Below are 16,861 nucleotides of genomic sequence, written 5' to 3' on the forward strand. Positions count from 1 at the left end.
AGTAGAGACGGGGTTTCGCCGTGTTAGCCAGGATGGTCTCGATCTCCTGACCTCGTGATCCACCTGTCTCGGCCTCCCAAAGTGCTGGGATTACAGGCTTGAGCCACCGCGCCCGGCCTCCTTCCCATTTTTTTGAGACTGTCTCTCGCTCTGTCGCCCAGGCTGGAGCGCAATGGCACAGTCTCGGCTCAGTGCAACCTCCACCTCCGGGACTCAAGTGATTCTCATGCCTCAGCCTCCAGAGTAGCTGGGATTACAGGCACCCGCCACCACGCCTGACTAATTTTTTGCATTTTAGTAGAGACGGGGTTTCACCATGTTGCCCAGCCTGGTCTCGAACTCCTGACCTGAGGTGATCTGCCCGCCTCGGCCTCCCAAAGTGCTGGGATTACAGGCGTGAGCCACCATGCTTGGCCTTCTTCCCATTCTCCTGAAAGCGTGGGGCGGAATGTTCTGGAGGCCACAGGCCTGCAGGCAGATGCAGACATAAGAATCCAGCACAAACAGAAAGCCACCCCTCCTTTCTCTTCCCACTACATTTTTTTTTTACGGGGAAACAGTTGTTTTTCATTAAAATGTTATGTTCACATGCAATGGATTTATTGCTATTTTTATGTGAAAAAGTGAACATTTTTAAATGCTCTATTTCTAGTAGGGTCAATGTCCACAGCGGCCGCGCACATAAACAAAAGCTCAAAAGGTTTCAGGATTGTGAAGGGTCCTGAGACCAGAGTTTGGGAGCCGGGCTGGGCCAGCTTCCGGAACCCGGGATCACAGGGACAATCACACGGACCTGTGGCTCCACCCAGTGGTGATGGCGAGGACGGCAGGAGACCCCAGCGGGCAGGAGCGCGGCCTGAACCGCGTGGCCCCAAGGATCTGCCCAGGGCAGGCAGGGGTGTCCCCGGCCCTGGAGCACTGCGGACTCAGGGCTGGCCGTCTTCCACGGTGGGACTGTCCTGTGGGTTGCAGGGGCCGGGACAGCCTCCCTGGGCTCCACCAGCCAGATGCCTGCGGCAACACCAGCGAAGAACACAGACATCTCCACTTGCTGGCCAGCCTCCCCTGGGGGCAGAACTGCTCCCCCCGAGAGCTGCCCAGTCCACAATACAGACAGGACGGTGCGAGGGAGGCATCAGCAGGGAGCAAAACATTCACACATGATGGCCAAGAGCTCCAGGCACTTATCCCACCTCCACCCTGTCCCATGGGGGCTCCAACCCGGCCCCTCCCCACCATGGGAGCCAGGGTGGACCCAGGGAGTTTAGGGCACTGGAGGGGGAGGCTGTGTCCATCCGGGGTCCTTCCCGGTCCCGCAGCAATGGCAGAGGGGACGTCTGAGCGGTCGCCGCCCGCAGCAGCAGCTGCAAGGTCAGCAGCGCTGGAGGGTTCAGGCCTGGGCACTCCCTGGGGGTCTTGGCCTCTCCTCGCCTCCTGCCAGCATCACAGACCCCGGGGGCTCCCCACGCGGTCCTTGAGGCCCCAGCCACAGCTGCACCAAAGAGCACTGCCTGAGCTCTCAGCCCCACTCCTCCCAGTTGCCCTCTGTCGTGCCCAACCCTGCCCACCACAGCACCCTGGGGTTCCTCTGTGCTCGCCTCACAGATGGGCAGGCAGCACTGGACCCCCAGCTCGAAGAGGCTGAGCCCTGCTGCCGTGGCCTCCCGCTCAGCTGCTCCTCCACCACAAAGGACCCACACTGCCTGCCTGCGGCTCCTCCGCACCCACCTGTAGAGTGGGAGGGAACCTTCCACAGCTCGCCTGAGTGCTGGGCAGGGGCGGAGCCTCTGTCCTCTGCCTGCCTCTGCCAGCTGGTCCCCAGGTTCAGGCTCAGCAGGCCCCCAGGTGCCCGTCACACAGAGGCTGCCTGCACCTATGGGGAGGTTGTTTGCAAGCTTCTCAAGCAAAGGCCTCCTTGCCTGCAAACCTGTGGTGACACCGCACCTCATCAGGGTCCAGAGCCCCAGCCACCGGTGAGGTCACTGTCGGAACTCTTTGACCCAGTGCCTCTGGAAGACGAGCTTTGCCAATTTCCACCTGTGGGTCCAGCCTGTCATTCCCATGCCCACCAGTGCCGGATGTCCAGCCCCAAGACAGACCTGCAGATTCACGTGAGAAGCAATCGTGTCGCCAGCACTGCCATTAGGCTTCTAGAACGGTCTCTTTAGAGGGAAGAAAAGTATCCACTGCTTTGAAAAGAGGCCGCAGGAGATGGGGAGACCTGAGTGGAAACCTCGCCCTGGCTCTGTCTCCTAACAACAGGGTCCACAGCCCTCTTCACTCACAGATGCTTCTGCTGGAACGGTCCAGACCCCCAGAAGTCATTTGCCAAACTTCAACTGGAGCACAGAGAATTTACTAGACCAAGGGATTCCGCTCTGGGGAAGTTAGCTGAAAGAAATACTCTGAAAGTCTCTTTCTCTCCTCATTCTCTCTCTCTACATATATAAATATATGTATATATACACGTACATGTAATATACATATATGTATATAGGTATACATGTATACATACATATATACATATATACACACATACACACATGTATATAAAGTTGTATGTATGAAAAGGTTCACTGTGGTATTTTTTGGTAGACTGGTTTTTTAGTAGGATGAAAAATGACATGGTTTTATTCTATATCTTATGAAGCCAAATGTTTACACACAGAAGAGGAAACAAATCAACCTGGACAAGCCCCTACCTGACCAAGTGAGCAACTGTTTCTCCCTGTGTGGGGGAAATCTCCCTAGTTCTGTCAAGGCTCGCTCCTTCACTCCAGAGCGGGGGACTCATCTGTCATTCAACCCATCGGTGAGGTTTTACTTATACAGTTATGTTATTTATTTATTTATTTATTTATTTATTTATTTATTTGATTTTGTTTTTGTTTTTGAGACGGAGTCTCGCTCTGTTGCCCAGGCTGGAGTGCAGTGGCGTGATCTCGGCTCACTGCAACCTCCGCCTCCTAGGTTCATGCCATTCTCCCTCCTCAGCCTCCCAAGTAGCTGGGATTACAGGCATGCACCACCATGCCTGGCTAATTTTGTATTTTTAGTAGAGACAGGGTTTGTCAGGCTGGTCTCAAACTCCCAACCTCAAGTGATCTGCCCACCTCAGCCTCCCAAAGTGCTGGGATTACAGGTGTGAGCCACCGCGCCTGGCCACAATTATGTTTTTCATGTTCTTTTTGCGTGTCTGCCTATTCTTGTTTCTCTGTTGCTCTTCCCTCATTTATCTCTTTGGGAACTGTAAACATAGCTCTTTCAAGGCCCCCTTGACGTTATTCCTGGCTGCAAATCCCCGATATGCTGCTCTCTGGGCTGACCACATGTGTGCGACCTGCACGTCCTCTGATGTTGGGATCTATTTGGTTGTTCTTTCCTGCACCTGCCCTGGTGGAGTAGGCGTTGGGGGTTCCAGGCAGAGGATTTTGAGGATTGTCTCTGACCAACCCCACGATGTGCTCCAGCCCTGAACTGGGTCTTCACAAGAGCGTCTCAAGTCTAAGTTGTTTACACCCCACGCCTGGGAGCAGCAAGACTGTGGTCTGTTCTCAGACTAGCAGCCTGCCCGCCTGCTCCTGAGGTGCGGGGTGCCTCCACCCCCAGCCCTGCCCGCTCATTCCGTTCTCCTTGTCCTGCTCTTGTGGGTGCAGAGGCTCTCCGTGGTCCTCCACCTCCCCATCTGGGGAGTGGGACTCAGCCCACACCATTGTAGGCATCTCTAGGGGCAACTGAAGACCATGGTGAGAATTCTCACCACAGAGCTTGAGCCCCCACCAGCCACTGAGTCTCACCAACGCCAGCCTCTCAGCCTGTCGCATAGGACTAGGCACGTATCAGACCCCAGCGTTCTGAGGCTATGTCCCACCCTTTGTCACGGGAGTACTTGGTACTTTCTATTTTCACCGTTAAGCCTTAGATACAATTTCTAGGCAACAGAAAAAAATCCCATCCAGAACCATGTAACCTCCAATTTTTTTTTTTTTAACTTTTTAATTTTTTTTTTTTTTTTTTTTTTTTTGAGACCAGGTTATGAGGCTGGCTAATTTTTGTATTTTTGGTAGAGACAGATTTTCGTCATGTTGCCTAGGCTAGTCTCAAACTCCTCGACTCAAGCAATCCACCCACCTCAGTCTCCCAGAGTGCTAGGATTACAGGTGTGAGCCACGGCGCCCAGCCAAAGCCCTGATTTCAATTAACAGTTTCCATTTAAGTTCACCTATGACTAAGCGCTTTGCATATGCCAGTATTCATGTGTTTTGGTTTGTTTAGAGACAAGGCCTCGCTCTGTGGCCCAGGCTGGAATCAGCTCACCGTAGCCTCAAACTCCTGGGCTCAGGTGATCCTCCTGCCTCAGCCTCCTGAGTAGCCCAGACGATAGCTGTGAGCCACCCATGCCCAGCTAATTTTTCTTTTTTTGAGAGATGGGGTTTTGCTATGTTGCCCAGGCAGGCCTTGAACTCCTGAGCTCAAGCAATCCTCCCTTCTCAGCCTCCCAAAGTGCTGGGATTATAGGCATGAGCCACCACCCCCGGCCTGGATTATTTTTAATGATGCCCACCTTGCCCCTGGCAGGCACTGCGCAAACACTTTACGCGGCGTCTCAGCCCACCCTCCCAACAGCCGTGGGCAGCATCGTCCTCCCCGTCCTCTGACGAGCAGACCTCAGAGAAGTTGGGCCACTCACCCTTGCCACCCCCCTAAGAAGTGGCAGAGCCAGCCAGGAGCCCAAGTCAAACACAGCCACATGGACAGCCGTCCCTCCACACCACACCTCCTCCCCGCTGAGGGAGAGGCCGGCCAGTCCCTGCCCACATCAAGTGTCCTGAGAACCAGGTCTGCCTCCCCGCAGTACAGTCCTCTGGCCACTGGCTCCTCAGTGTGGGAGTCTCCTTTTGGGCAGAGAGCAGCCTGGTGCAGCCCAGAGCGCACTGGATGTCCCAGGGAAGCTCCAAAGGAAAACCCTCCATACTTTGGGAGGCCGAGACGGGCGGATCACGAGGTCAGAAGATCGAGACCGTCCTGGCTAACATGGTGAAACCCCGTCTCTACTAAAAAATACAAAAAACTAGCCGGGTGAGGTGGCGGGCGCCTGTAGTCCCAGCTACTCGGGAGGCTGAGGCGGGAGAATGGCGTGAACCCGGGAGGCGGAGCTTGCAGTGAGCTGAGATCCGGCCACTGCACTCCAGCCCGGGCGACAGAGCTAGACTCCGTCTCAAAAAAAAAAAAAAAAAAAAAAAAAAAAAAAAAAAAAGAAAAACCCTCCATAGATTTGAGCCTGCTCCAGTGACCAGAGGTTCCGGACCAAGGGGGCACACACAGTTCGGGTTTGTGTTACTTCCCTTGGACATCCTGATGTGGCCTGTTTGGGAGAAGAAGCCAGGGACACCCTATCCTGTTAGCTCCATGTCCTAAGTCACCCAGACCTGTCCCACACCCTCCCCGCTACACCATCTCTACTGAGGCCTCTGCAGGATCCATCTAGGACATCATGAAAGGCTCTGCTAACCCTCAAAGCCCAGGTACCATGGGGTCCACATGTGGGTGACATTGTCCTAGAAAATCACGTAAGAAAGACCTCACTGTACGTCCCAGGCCTCCTCAGGGAACCGGAGGGGACCCGTTCCTCCCACACAGCAACCTCTGCAGCCTCTCCTCAAATCTCCCAGCCTCTACCACAGCCTCTCTCTCCCCTCCCTTCCTTCTGTTAAATGAAATCTATAGGAAGCCCTTGGTGGCCAGGCACGGTGGCTCACACCTATAATCCCAGCACTTGGGGAGGCCAAGGCAGGAGGATCACTTGAGGTCAGGAATTCGAGACCAACCTGGCCAACATGGCAAAACCTTGTCTCTACTAAAAACACAAAAATTAGCCAGGCATGGTGGCACATGCTTGTAATCTCAACACTTGGGAGGCTCAGGCAGGAAGAATCGCTTGAACCCGGAGACGCAGAGTTTGCACTGAGCCGAGATCACGCTGCTGCACTCCAGCCTGGCCAACAGAGTGAGACTTCATCTTAAAAAAAAAAAAAAAAAAAAAAAAAAAAGTTCGATGTCACCAAACTGAAGCTAAGTTGTTTATCTGAACTTCTAAGAACTCAGGGGAGTAATAACAGCCAAATCCCCAAACAGGCCGGTCCTGGTCGGTACATTAAGGAGTTCTCTGCTTTCACCCTTACAAGAAAAGCAGTTTTGAAGGCAGCGATCCGTGTTTTCTGTTTGTTTTCCTCGGCCCTTCCATCTAGAAAACCAGCCTCCTCTGTTCAGCCCCCCGGAGCACTCCCTGCTCTTTGTAGAGCCAAGCGTTGCCCGAATCGAGCATCACGAATGAAGCCAAAGAGGATCTTTAAACTAAATTTGTAATTTTGTCTTGTGACAATTCTCTGGACCAGCTCATGCCGGGAGGGAAAGGCGGCAAATCAGACACTGTCCTTGTGGACGAGGAGGGAGATGTCCGACCCGCCGTGGGTTATCTCAAGCACCTACTTGGCTGGATGAAGGGGCCCCTAGAAACCTCATAAAGCGCTGCCTGGGTGTGCCTGCGAGGGGCTTTCCACAGAAGCCTGCCTGGGGGTCCATGTCCCGAGGGGAAGACCCTCCATATGGACGGATACCGTCTATCACCTGGGGGCCCAGAGAGAACAAAAAGGGGCCCGACGTGGTGGCTCACGCCTGTAATCCCAGCACTTTGGGAGGCTGAGGCAGGTGGATCACTTGAGGTCAGGAATTCGAGACTAGCCTGGCCATGGTGACATTCCATCTCTACTAATACAAAAAATTAAACCAGGCATGGTGGCAGGCACCTGTAGTCCCAGCTACTCCAGAGGGTGAGGCAGGAGACTCGCCTGAACCTGGGAGGTGGATGCTGCCATAAGCTGAGGTCATGCCACTGCATTGCATTATCTGTAGCCTATGAGACAGAGCCAGACTCTGTCCAAAAAAAAAAAAAGAGGGAAAAGGAGTTCTGATCTTGCTCCTGGCACTGGGACTCTCTCCTCCTCCTCCTGCCCTTGGACATCAGAACCCCAGGGCCCCCAGCCTTGGAACTCCAGGACTTAACACCAGCGGTTCCTTGGATTCTCAGCCTTCAGCCCTGGCCTGAGAGTCACACCTTTAGCTCCCCGTTCTTCCATTTCCTGACTTGGACTGAGCCAGGCTGCCAGCATCCCAGGTCTCCAGCTTGCAGACGGTGTCCCTCCCGGGACTTCTCAGCCTCCCTAACCACATGGGCCCATTCCCCTAACAAACCCACTCTCATCCGTCTCTCCATCTCTCTCTCCAATATATTGGTCTGCCTCTCGAGAATCCCTACTGATGCAACGCGTTTCTGTACACTGGCTTCTGCCTGGGATCTCACAGGTGTTCCAGGGAATAAGCATTCCACAACCCATTTGGGAAACTGTGGAGGACGGCGTGAAAGGAAAGTAGAAGCTCAGGACCCCAGTTCAGGCTGCCAAAAGGACAAAACGAAGCTGAAGACCGAGCCGGGCAAGTGACTGCCACTCCCTGTGTTCCTGGGCAAGTAACTACAGACGCGGGATCAGAGCTCACTCTCCGTTCCCCTCATCTTGGGGACGCATCATCAGCGATCCCCGCCCGCCGCCCACTCCTTTTCTCTTCCCACCGTGGGCTCAGAAACAGGAAACCCCACAGCCCACCTTCCCCCTTTTAATACAGAGGCTCAAAACCATCGCTGGAGAAAGACCTCGACCTTGCCGAGACACGCTCTGAAGCCCACCGAGGCCTGTCCCGGGTATTTCTTGGTTTACAACTGAAACGGACGAAAAAGACAGCGGGCATCCTTCTGGATCATCTGATTCTGCAGGGGCCTACGCCCTTCGCCATCTTCGAGACATTTTACGGTCCTGGAGTTGCAGAAAACTTCGAGCAATTCGAGCGACTCTCGACCAGCGTCGCGACCGTCAAATGCAATCGATCATCGCCAGTGGAGAGTGACCGGATATGAGGCGCCCCTGCCCGACTCCAACATGGCCGCCCAGCCCACGACCGAGGCCTGGGCCGCCGCTGCCAGGAGCCAAGATGGCTGCGTCGCGCGCTGACGTCACGCGCGCCCGGCCCCTTCCTGCCGCGACGCGGAAATGATCTCCCAAGGCGGAAGTAAACGGCACGCGAGAGTCGGTTGAAAAGTTGGCGGGCGCGGACGAAGGCTGCGAGCGGGGCCGTCCGGGTGGTCTGGGCGACTGCCCCGAGGGCCCGACACGCCCTGCGGCCAGCCCCGACCGTCTTACCTCAGTTTCCCCACCTGTAAGAGGGGTCAGCGGGCGGGTGCCTTTGCCATCGCCCTTCTCTAAATGCAGGGACGGAAGACGGGCGCTGGCGGGACGGCCACAGGAGCCCAGGCCCGGCGCCTGCACGCGGGGCTCGTGCCCGGGAGTTTGACCAGATCGGGAGGCGGCAGGGGGCGGCGGCGAGTGGCCCTGGCGAGGGCACCGGCGGGACAGGGGGCAGCGCTGGCTGAGGCCCGGCGGCCAGAGGGAGCGGGAGGGAAGGTGCAGGGCCTGCGCTGCTGCTTCCGGGACACATCTAGCTTTTGAGGGTCACACCGCGGGGAAGGGTGACCTTTTGAAAAGGTAATGGGGGCCGCGATCCCTCCAGAGGCTGTAGGGAGGATCCTTCCTGCCTCTTTGAGCTCCTGGGGGCTCTGGGAGCTCCAGGCGTCCTTCAAAGGTTTGTCGCGGCGTGACTCCAAACTTTTTTTTTTTTTTTCCTGAGACGGAGTCTCCCTCTGTTGCGCAGGCTGGAGTGCAGTGGCGCCATCTCAGCTCACTACAACCTCCGCCTCCCTGGTTCAAGCGAATCTCCTGCCTCAGCCTCCCGAGTAACTGGGATTACAGGCGCGGGCCACCACCCCTGGCTAATTTTTGTATTTTTAGTAGAGACGGGTTTCCACCATGTTGGCCAGGTGAGTCTCGAACTCCTGACCTCAGGTGATCTGCCCACTCTGGCCTCCCAAAGTGCTGGGATTACATATGTGAGCCACCGAGCCCGGCCTCAACTGTTTTTGAGGCAGAGTCTTGCTCTGTCACCCAGGCTGGAGTGCAGTAACTATCTCAGCTCACTGCAGCTTCCACCTCCCAGGCTCAAGCAATCCTTCCACCTCAGCCTCTCCAATAGCTGGGACCGCAGGTGCACACCACCACACCCAGCTAATTTTTGTATTTTTTTGTAGAGATAGGGTCTCACTGTGTTGCCCAGGCTGGTCTTCAACTCCTGAGCTCAAGGGATCCTCCCGCCTTGGCCTCCGTAAGTGCTGGGATTACAGGTGTAAGCCGCTACTTCCTGCCGTCTACTTTCTGTATTTTGCAAATAAAAGGTTTGCAGGTCACATCAAATATCAAGTGATTGATCTGTGGGAACGCAGGCGCCTTCCTCAGAGCCCCTCTCTTCCTCCCTCCCTTTCTCCTGCCCCAGCCAGCCTTGTGCATCTGCACGTACCTGGGCTGCTCAGGGGCCCTCTGCTGCCCACTGAGTGCAAGAAGTCTCAGTCACTGCAGGGACCTGGGTGCTGCCACATGGGTGAAGAATCCATGGTGGCCAGTTGGAGGCCTCTAGCACAGACCCTGCACACCTGAAGGCTTCTGCTGGCAAAGCCCTGGGACCTCAGACCAGATGCCCAGGGCTACAGCCCACTTGGGATGACACACAGGGTCCCCAGATGGGTGCGTGTACCCCACTCACCCCCTTTTTGGGGTGCATGTATCTGTTCTGGGGCTGCTCTGGGCCCCAGGGATTGGGGGTGGACGGTGTCGCCTTGTGAGAAGGGGCCCGTGTGGCAGGAGTGCCCTGTGGGCGCAGGCCAGGCCCTGGAATGGTCTGTGCCTCGCACACTGCGTTGGCAAGCGACTGCGCTGTTCCTGAGCTGTTGAGGAGCTCAGAAATCCAGGCCAGCATCTTTCTGCCCCACGTGGTGGTAGAGATAGCCAGAAAGTGAGTGCCAGCCGCCCAGGGCCCCAGGCCCATTTCCCAAGACAAGGCTTGGCAACCTGTGGTCTGGTCTCCACATGGCAGGATGCACATTCGAGGCCTGTGACCCACGGGGTGGGAAGTGGGGCATGCAGGGGCCCCACCCGTTTTGGGGTGACCTGGCTGTCCCCAGCAGCCGCCTCTGCATGGGGGCTTCTGGTCAGTTTGGGCCGTCCTAGTGTCTCGCTGGGCTCTGCCAAACCCATTTGCCAATCCGATTTGGAAGACTGTCCCGTCTGCATGGTTTCCCTAGGCCTGGAAGCAGCAGCGGCACCACCCCCTGCACTGGGGGTCCCAGGATCCCCGATGGGCTGTGGCGTGACCCGTCCAGGCTCTTAGAGGCCAACCTGGACTCACAGGACGTCCTGTGGTTCGTGGTACAGGGAGGTCCTTGGGCCCCGACACACTTACAGTGGCAGCCCAGGGAGCCCGGAATGTTTGAATGAAGCCGTGGGGACGGCCAGAGGCCAAAACACACCATCTTAACTTCTCATTTTCCTTGGGCCAAATCACTGGACCTCTGTCATCTTTTTTTTTTTTTTTTTTTTTTTTTTTTGAGACAAGGTCTCCCTGTTGTGAGCTGTGGCGTGATCACAGCTCACTGCAGCCTCCACCTTCCAGGCTCGGGATCCTCCAGCCTCGGCCTCCCAAAGTGCTGGGATGACAGGGGTGAGCCACTGCACCCAGTCTAGTCATCCCAAAGCAAGTGTCAGTCTGTGTGGGTGGGGACTCTCCCAAAGCCAGAGGCCCCGTCAGGCTGCTACACGACTCTGGCCACCACCCTGCGGATCGCGGGCTCCTAGGAAAGCCGCCCCAGGGACCACAACACCGGAGGTGGCCTGGGGCAGAAGGCGCGACTCACTCGCCCTCCTCTCCCCCCACAGACCTTGGAAAGGTCTCGCCTCAAGGCCTCCCACCACCCTCAGCTGAGCAAATGTGTGTCTATTTTGGAAAATCTGCAACCTCTTTGAGCTGATGCCCTTGAAAGAGTAATTTGGTGTAGCCAGCGGTGGGGGCCTCTGAGCCCAGCAGGCTGTTATTTTGCCCATCGGTTCCCCTTAAACACATTCAAGCTCGGAGTGGGGGCAGCACCCCATCCCCAGGAGCCCAGCTGGCATTGTTTCCGGGGACACACTGACCTCCAGTCCTCAGGCTAGGAGCTAGGGCGTCCGAGGCCATGGGGATCCACCGCCCAGCCGGCTTCTGTGCTTCCAGGGCCTCCTGCCTCGGGCCACACTTCTGGTTAGCAAAGAGATACCTGGGTTTTCAGGAGACGGGCGTCTCTTAAGCAGGAATCCTCCGGCAATTGCAATTGTAACCACGCACTGACCTGCAGCTGTTCTGAGTAAACTGAGCTGCAGCAGGCATGCTACCCCGAGGCTGCAGTGCAAGCGTGGCTACGGCCTGGCCCCTAGCAGGCCCCTGACTACACAATGGAGGTCAGGTGTGGAAGACAACCATGCACCCGGGATTCCCTTGAAGTTTTCTGTGCTTGTGTTTAAGAGCTTAAATTGTTTTTGAAAATCACTTTGAAACTTTCACAGAGGACATAAAAGTCGTTGCCGTGAGCTTCCTCTGATTCAGAGAAGCGTCCTTCATTATTTCCCTGGGCCCCACGTTTGCGGTTTTGTTTGCAGGGACTGAGCGAAGTCAGCATGTCCTCCACACACATTCATCCATTACCCCCAGGCTGCCTGGGGCCAGCAGGCCACAGGGTCCCGCTAGGACAGCCAGAGCCCAGGATACAGGCGGGTGCAGGACGGGGCTAGCCCTGGGTCCCCAGCTCAGCACTTTGTTCCTCTGTTCCCTGGGGAGGTGACTGGTGTCGGGGGCTGTCTCCCTCACCCACTCGGAGTTGAGGCCACAGGCAGAGGCCAGTCCTGGGAGACGTTGCCGCCGCAGCTTCCAGCTAGGAGGGGGTCAGAGACCCCTGTGCCAGTGTGGGACCAAGCCCTAAGGTCAGCGTGAACGCCCCCTGGCCTTCCGTGCTTCCCCGGCGGTCTCGGCTGGCTGTAGATGGGGTCTCGATGCCCCTGCCCCAAGCCAGGCCCAGCTGCACAGGCCCATGCCTGGCAGGGCAGGAGCCCCTCGGGCCAGGGACAGCCATTTCTAGGCCAGCGGAAAGAGCCCTGCGTGTTCTCACCCAGCGGCCCAATTAGTGGCCTAATTTCAGAAAGGAGCCCCTGGCCTCCCGGGAGGCTGCAGTCACTCAGTTGGGGAAATGGCTGCCATTCTTCCCAACAAGCATCACTGAAGCCGGGTCCAGCTGTGGGGCCAGGGGAGGCAGGTTCTAGACCCCGAGGCTGACTCCAGCTCGAGGGGTCGCGGCCCGGATGTGTTTGGGGGTGTCCAAGTGCAGCCTTGGTAGGAAAGTAGAAGTCAGTCTTCGAGACCCCCGTCTTACTGAGGATGGCGTCTCACAGCCCCTCACATGGGAGTGGAGGTTATTGTACCCGCCCAGGTCAGCACAGGACCTGCTTCTGATTCTGGGGGTCCACACGACATGGGGGGGGGGGATGACTGGTGCCCCCCACCCTGAGAGACAGGACCTACCACATGCCTGGGACATGGGCCTGGAGCAGACCCAAGGCCCTCGGCTCACCCTGGCCCTGCCCCCACTTCCCTCAACCTCCTCCTGCCCTCAAGCTTGGGCAGATAGGCGGGCCAGGTCCACCGTGCAGGTACACACAGCCGCTTCTCTCCTGAGACACTGAGGACCGGCAGGATCTGCCTGGACCACAGGGCAGTGCTCACTCCAGGACGTGGCCCACACCACACTCCAACTCGTCTCCTGATTCGCTGGGGGCACTGGCAGAGCTGGACATAACTCAGGCACCCTCAGTGACCTTACTGGGTCCAGTGAATTGCCCAAAAGCCAGAACCTGGAGCCTTGGCGACCCCATTAGGAGACGCCCTAGGTCCTTCCAGATGAGCAGATGCAAAAGCCATTTGGGGTCCTGAGAGTGGCCACAGAACCCCCAGCTCTCACAACTCAGCTGCAGAGCTCAGGGTGTCCCCACCCTGGCCCTGGCTCCAAGCCACCTGCTGTCCCAGTGAATGCAGGGACATGTCCTGGGGTCCCCCCACCTTGCCTGCATCCTGGGGCAGCACACACGCTTCCCCCAACAGTCATTCCACTCTCTGGCGCCCGGACGGAGTGGTGCCCCCAGCCATAGGGAGAGCCCTCAGCAGCCCAGATACTAAGGTGTATCCGGAGTCACAGCACCCAAGGGCACAGGCAGGGCAGGGCGGGCACCGGGGCCAGGGAGAACTCGTCAAGCTCCCACCCTGCCAAGAGGAGCAGCCATCTGCCCTGAGGAGGAGGCCTGGTGCCCTGGGTTTTAAGCTGCCCCACCCCACCCCCAAATCCGTAATAAAAATAATCCTTCCCTAATGTGCCCCAGTTCCAGAGGCGCCTCTGATGCAGCCAACCCCCATCAGGGCGGGAGGTGCAGGTGGCCCCGTTTCACAGAGTCACAGCGGCGAGGAGGCCTGCTGAGTGGCTTCAGGGGCCTGGGCGCCCGAGAGGGACAGGCCCACCTCTCCCCAACCACCCCTGCAGGGCTCTGGGCCACCCCAGGCAGGCCGGGCAGTTCCCTGTGACACTGGGGAAGACACTACCTGCTCACAGGCCCCTGGCCCTGGGAGCACCTGCCAAGGGCCTGGCCCAGGCTTCCCCGGGGGTGGCCCAGCTTCTGCAAGGACTGAGTTTGGGGAGCTTGGCCCTGTGCCCCCAGAGGCTGCTGTTGCTGCATGGGGGCCCCCACCTAGGATGCAACCTGGTGTGTGCGTCACCTGCTGGTACACAGGGCGCAGCTCCCACAGGAGCCCAAGGGGTGCACCCAGGGCAGGCTGGGAGGAGACACAGGGAAATGTGTCAGCAGAAAAGGGGCCAGTCTCAGCTCTGCAGGCTGACAGATGCGGAACTGCAAAGGGAAGCCCCCTCCCCAGAGCGTCGAGGCCACGCAATCCCTGCCCAAGCGCTGCAGCTGGGTGCACCTCTCCCGAGGCAGCATGCCCCACAGCACCCACAGGGGGCCGGTGCTGGAGACGCCTCAGGCCGCCACTCGCAGCTCAGATCAGACTGAAGAGCACGGCAGCCTCCTGCCCTCCGGAGCTGGCCGCTGGTCTGGGAACGGGGGATAGGGCCGGAGCAGGGAGCTCCACGGAGACCGGGGCCCCTAGCAGGAAGAGGCTCACATCCCAGGGTGAGCCACATGGGCCACACAGGATGCCTGTTGGGGGACACAGCTGAGGGTCACCTGAACCCTGCAGGCTGCAGAGGCCCCAGAGAGTAAAGGGTCCTAGTCCCATCCCCACTCCTCCCGACTGGCCCAGGACACTGGAGGGGGAAGGCCCCCGGTATGCAGCTGAGGAATCCACCCACTCAAGTGGAAGGAGACCTCTCCACCAGGCCCAAGCTGGTCCCTCAGGGAAACTGGACCAGCCCCACACTGGCCCCTGGCTGCATGTCCACCCACTGGGCGAGCCCTGGGCAGCATAGGCTGTCTCTGGGGTCAGCCCAGCCCTGAGGAGGGGATGGGGGTGGCGCCAGGGCCCAGGTGGTGGGAGGGGCGGGGCGCAGCCAGGGCTCTGCCTGGCAGACTCCCGGCACATCACTTGGCCCTTGCTGTCACTCGCAGTCGCCTAGCTTTTGTCATCATTGTCCCTCCGCTGTCACCTTTCAAGGTAGGTCCGACGAACAGGCCCCTGGGGCTAGGGAGGGCCTTGAGGCTCCGCGGCTCTCAGCTGGCCCAGGTCAGTCCCATGGGCTCACCCTAACTCCCGGGACGAAGGCGGCTGCCCCACGGACAGCGAGACCCAACCCCAGCCGGTGCTGCAGGCAGGGAGGCAGCTCACGCGGTGCGGGGGAGCTGTGTCCATCTGAGCGCTGTGCGCCGCCTGCAGTGCCCACCGAGTCCTAGCGACTGGGGGTGTCCACAGGGTGCGTGGGGCAGGTAGCTGGGCTCAGCAGCAGCTGCGCGAAGGTAGGGCTGGGCGGTGAGGACTGGCTGTGGGCGGGGCACCAACACCCCAGGCCTGGGAGGACCTGGACGCAGCTGGTCCCGCACCCACATGGCTGAGTAGGGTCTCCAAGGAAAGATCCGCACTGGGGATGGGGGCAGGTTGGGTGCTGGAACTCGAGGAGGGAATCCTCTCTCTGCATGACCCTGACCGTTCCCCAGAAATCTGCCCCCACTTGTTCCCTGAGCTCCCACCCCGGGTCTGCCGGCTGCTGCCAGTCTGCCCACTTCCCCAACCGGGATCCCACCAGCCCCAAGCCCTGGGCCCCTCCCTCGCTGGGGAGCAGCTGCGCGACCAAAGGGATAGAGACTGTGGGGCCAAGAGCCCCCTTCACAGCCAGAGGCAGGCTCCCCCAAACTCGACGCCAACCCCCGACCCACCCTCCCAAGGTTCAGCCCTGTCTCCCAACCTTGGGGATTGGGGCCAGGGTTGGGACAGAGTGAGGGACTCCCTGGGCCCCTGGAGTGGGCAGGGGGTAGGAGAGGCAGGGGGCATCCCACCCCTGCTTGCCTTGAAGTTGTGGCAGTTCTGAGGTGTCAACCTGTGGCTTTCCCAGGCTGGCCACAAGCAGAAAGCATGCAGGTGATGTGTGTGTGGTTGCCAGACACACTGGGGACCCAGGGGCCACCAACAGCCCATGTCCCAGACTCAGGTCGTGTAGCCTGAGCCCCCAAGATCCTGAGCACACACCCCACCTGCCAGAGATGCAAACTGCAGCAAAACGTTCCTGTCCAGGAGTCCTGGCTCTGGACCGGGCTCTGCCCATGCAAAGCAGAGGGGCATGCAGCGGGGCGGGGCAGGGGCCACCTCCTGAGGACCTCACTCCACACCTCACACCGTGGTCTGAGTCAGCCTGCATGGGCCTCAGTGGGAGGGTGGGAGCTGGGGGCCTGCAGTGCTGAGCACCCATTCTGCTGTCTGCAAGGGGCCTTCTTAAGGTGTTGGGGGGTGTGGGGGAGTAGCTAAGAATGCAAAGTTTCTTGCAGTTAATTAATCCCACTGGGGGAGGCGGGAGCTGGGGCCTAATGGGAACTTACCCTGTGCCCTACACCCTAGCAACGCCTGTAGACCTGGGAAAGACACAAGTGGAGAAAACAGGGCTCAGGGTACTGGCCCAGGCAGTGGTGGGGACTCTCGCCCCTTCATCCTGGGGGGCTCAGCTCAGGCCTGCGGGGAGGGAGCAGTGGGGATGGGGACCACAGGCTGGCAGCCTCGGCCCTGTGGCTTCCTCCTGTGCCCTCCAGCCCCAGGCTGGCTGCTTCGGAAGCCCCCGACGCCATGGAGGAGTGGGACGTGCCACAGATGAAGAAAGAGGTGGAGAGCCTCAAGCACCAGCTGGCCTTCCAGCGGGAGATGGCATCCAAGACCATCCCCGAGTGAGTGCCCCACCCACCTGATTTGCCTCTCATTTGTCTGCCCTGCGCCGGCCGCTCATTTTCATAGCCATGACCACCACCGCCGATGGGCAGGTACAGCAGGAGGCCCTCGGGGGCCAGGTGCCACCACTCACCCACCACCCACCCACCCGCAGGCTGCTGAAGTGGATCGAGGATGGGATCCCCAAAGACCCCTTCCTGAACCCTGACCTGATGAAGAACAACCCATGGGTAGAAAAGGGCAAATGCACCATCCTGTGAGCCCCGCACCAGGCCCCACTCACACCATCCTGTGAGACCACGCCCGGCCCCACTCCCACCATCCTGTGAGACCACACCTGGCCCCACTCCCACCATCCGGTGAGACCACGCCCGGCCCCACTCCCACCATCCTTTGAGACCACGCAAGGCCCTACTCACTCCATCCTGTGAGCCCCACTCCCGGCCCCACTCCCACCATCCTGTGAGACTAC

At 58.7% G+C, this 16,861-nt stretch overlaps 2 protein-coding genes across 2 annotated transcripts; one reads left to right on the forward strand and one right to left on the reverse strand.

The window, feature by feature from the left end:
* Positions 1 to 783: 783 nt before the first annotated feature.
* On the reverse strand, positions 784 to 14,871 carry PRR25 (proline rich 25). Its single transcript, XM_010387896.2, is given in 6 exon segments — positions 784 to 915; positions 917 to 1,125; positions 1,128 to 1,364; positions 8,267 to 8,441; positions 9,694 to 10,180; positions 14,765 to 14,871. Coding segments are annotated over 6 exon segments (1,347 nt in total).
* On the forward strand, positions 14,607 to 16,689 carry GNG13 (G protein subunit gamma 13). Its single transcript, XM_030925617.1, has 3 exons — positions 14,607 to 14,676; positions 16,257 to 16,388; positions 16,544 to 16,689. The coding sequence occupies exons 2-3, from the start codon at positions 16,291 to 16,293 to the stop codon at positions 16,647 to 16,649; spliced, it is 204 nt and encodes a 67-aa protein (XP_030781477.1). The 5' UTR covers positions 14,607 to 14,676; positions 16,257 to 16,290; the 3' UTR covers positions 16,650 to 16,689.
* Positions 16,690 to 16,861: the final 172 nt, after the last annotated feature.

The sequence above is a fragment of the Rhinopithecus roxellana genome, chromosome 20 (assembly GCF_007565055.1).
Source record: "Rhinopithecus roxellana isolate Shanxi Qingling chromosome 20, ASM756505v1, whole genome shotgun sequence".
Classification (NCBI taxonomy): Eukaryota; Metazoa; Chordata; class Mammalia; order Primates; family Cercopithecidae; genus Rhinopithecus; species Rhinopithecus roxellana.